At 44.0% G+C, this 2,500-nt stretch overlaps 1 protein-coding gene across 1 annotated transcript in view; it reads right to left on the bottom strand.

Annotated features, from left to right (window-relative positions):
• slc25a13 (solute carrier family 25 member 13) overlaps window positions 1-2,500 on the bottom strand; it is a gene marked incomplete at both ends in the record, with an annotated part of 69,360 nt that overhangs the window by 40,001 nt on the left and 26,859 nt on the right. Inside the window, one exon of the mRNA XM_083645985.1 lies at window positions 566-659. Within this exon, the coding sequence (XP_083502111.1) occupies window positions 566-659 (94 nt within the window). The remainder of the gene's footprint in view (window positions 1-565; window positions 660-2,500) is intronic.

Raw genomic sequence — 2,500 nt, 5'->3', positions numbered from 1 at the left:
ATGGGAGTTGGGATAGGATTTTGGGCTGAAAGGGGATTCTCTGGCATTGATGTAGTCATGTCTGATTCTCTGGCATTGATGTAGTCATGTCTGCTTCTTTTGATCACTCGCAGCCGTTTGAGAAGGAAGAAAGTGCTTGTTTCCCTAAGGTATGGACCTAGGGGTGAAGGTGTGCTCTGTGGGGGTGAGCCTGGGATACGTGTACTCTCCACAACTCCCTGACTGGCTAAAGAGAAATAACTAAAGTATAACATCAATGGCTATTCCTACTGCTGTGGGGGTCGAATCGTGTGTGTCTTTCTCCTTTCTATGAGGTCTTAAAGATGGCTCAGCCAGTGTGTGTGTGTGTGTGTGTGTGTGTGTGTGTGTGTGTGTACCCCCCTGGCATCCGGGTTCCCTTGCTCCATCTGCGGACGGGTGTGCGGCTCAAGGATCGGACTCAACGCCCACGAGAAGTGGCATCAGCGACAGCGTCGCTGAACCCCCCTCCCCCCTCCTCCCCCTCGGAGCAAGCGTCATCATCGAACACGATGGACAGCTAAGATGAGATGTGTGTGTGACCTACCCGCGGGGCTCTGACAGGTCAGCCAGCTGGAAGAGGATGTCCACCTCCATAGGAGTGACCTGACCGAACCTCTGAGCTGCCACAATGAACTCCTCTACAGAGAGAGAGAGACAGAGAGAGATAGTTTTTAATATTTATCAGCAGTTGGCACAAAACCACAAAAACAACTGTAATTACAGACATAATAATAGCGTTGTCGAATGTACCTAGATAGTAGGCTTTCACAATATAGCTACAAGTCATAATATGTAACACTGAGCTGAATTCTGCCGTCAATCTGTTTTCCAGCTGTATCCTGCCATCAATTAAAGACACAATCTGATATTGCCACCTATAACTATATTATGTTTCAACATGTTATATGCTTCAGCTATTTTAATATCTATAACTATATTATGTTTCAACATGTTACATGCTTCAGCTATTTTAATATCTATAACTATATTATGTTTCAACATGTTATATGCTTCAGCTATTTTAATATTCATATTAAAGAAACCAGTAGCATAGCCAGAATGTTTCATTACCAGCTGCGCCAGCAGGGCTGGCATTGCCTGTGTGTGTGTGTGTGTGTGTGTGTGTGTGTGTGTGTGTGTGCGCGTGCGTGCGTGCGTGCGTGTGTGCGTGTGTGTGCATGTGTGTGTGTGCACGTGCGTGCCATCATGGCAAAATGTGGTCCTGGAGACACTTTGAGGCCATTTACACCTGGCGTTAACATGCGTTTTCTGTGATCAGATTGCAATCAGATTGTGTTTTATCACTTGAAATGCCAGGTGTAAACACCCCCAAAACGCATTGAAGAAGGATTGCAATCTGATCGGCCAAACCACCTCCGGAGGTGGTCAGGGATGCATTGTGTACACATTGAACACAAGTGTAAATGCAATGTGTCCTCTCAATCTGGATACAGCAACTTTATGCGGATTGAGAGGACAACCATTTCTGCAATCAGATTGCAATCTGATGGCAGAAAACGCATGTTAACGCCAGGTGTAAACGGCCTCATGATTGTAGTGGGAACTACCACTGAAGCTGTTTTGATACTTTGCCAGACAGATTTTGCGACCGCGACAGCGTCAAAAGCGTGAAAGACTTTACAGGTGTGTAGTTGACACCAAAATGAAGCCCCCCCAGGAAATGCCATCTTAATTCCAGGAGAACACTACTGCCGCTAAAATCAACATAAAATGAAAGTTGGATGTTGCTGCTTTAAACGCTGGTTACAACAATGTGATTAGCAGAACTACCATACTGTACAATGCATTTAGCACCCCCCTGAATTGCAATGGAATTAATTCAGGTTGAAAGGGAGCTGACTGATTTATCTGTGTACTGTCACACTTGTGTACTAACTACGATATATGGAAAAACAGAAATCAACATGGTTAGATATCCATTTGTGATGTTCATTGCCAGAGTTATTTTGTGATGAAGTGTTGTTACAGTATTTACATGTATGGTGTACCTACTTTCAATCGATCTTCTTCAGATAGTGATTTCTTACGTTTCCCAATAACCTTTAGACAACTGAGAGAAGGGACATGGACTTGATGCTTTCAACTTAAGTGGGCATCTGGGCATGGACAATATTGGGGTGTGTATACTGCCACAAATGCAATGTGCCTTGTGCGAAGAAAGTGGTATCTTTGCTTCATCTAGGATGGATTTCTCCGTGTAGTATTGTTCAACTTTGGTGCAAAATGTCTTGAAAGAAGCAGAATCTCGATGTGACATCACGCTGTCAACATTTGACCAGTCGTACAAAATACACCAAACAAAACAACAGATCATTTCCCTTATGAGACCTGGGCTGTGACTTAGCAGTGAGAAGTGTCAAAGCACGTTCAATCGATCATGAAAACAGAGAGAATAGAGAATGTGGTTATTATGGAGAGTTATGGACTTGAAGAGTGTTTTGAGGCAGTGGCGTAACTT

The sequence above is a fragment of the Poromitra crassiceps genome (genome assembly GCF_964638095.1).
Source record: "Poromitra crassiceps genome assembly, chromosome: 11".
Lineage (NCBI taxonomy): Eukaryota > Metazoa > Chordata > Actinopteri > Beryciformes > Melamphaidae > Poromitra > Poromitra crassiceps.
Note: the sequence above shows the minus strand (reverse complement) of the source record. Positions and strands in the feature narration are given on the sequence as shown.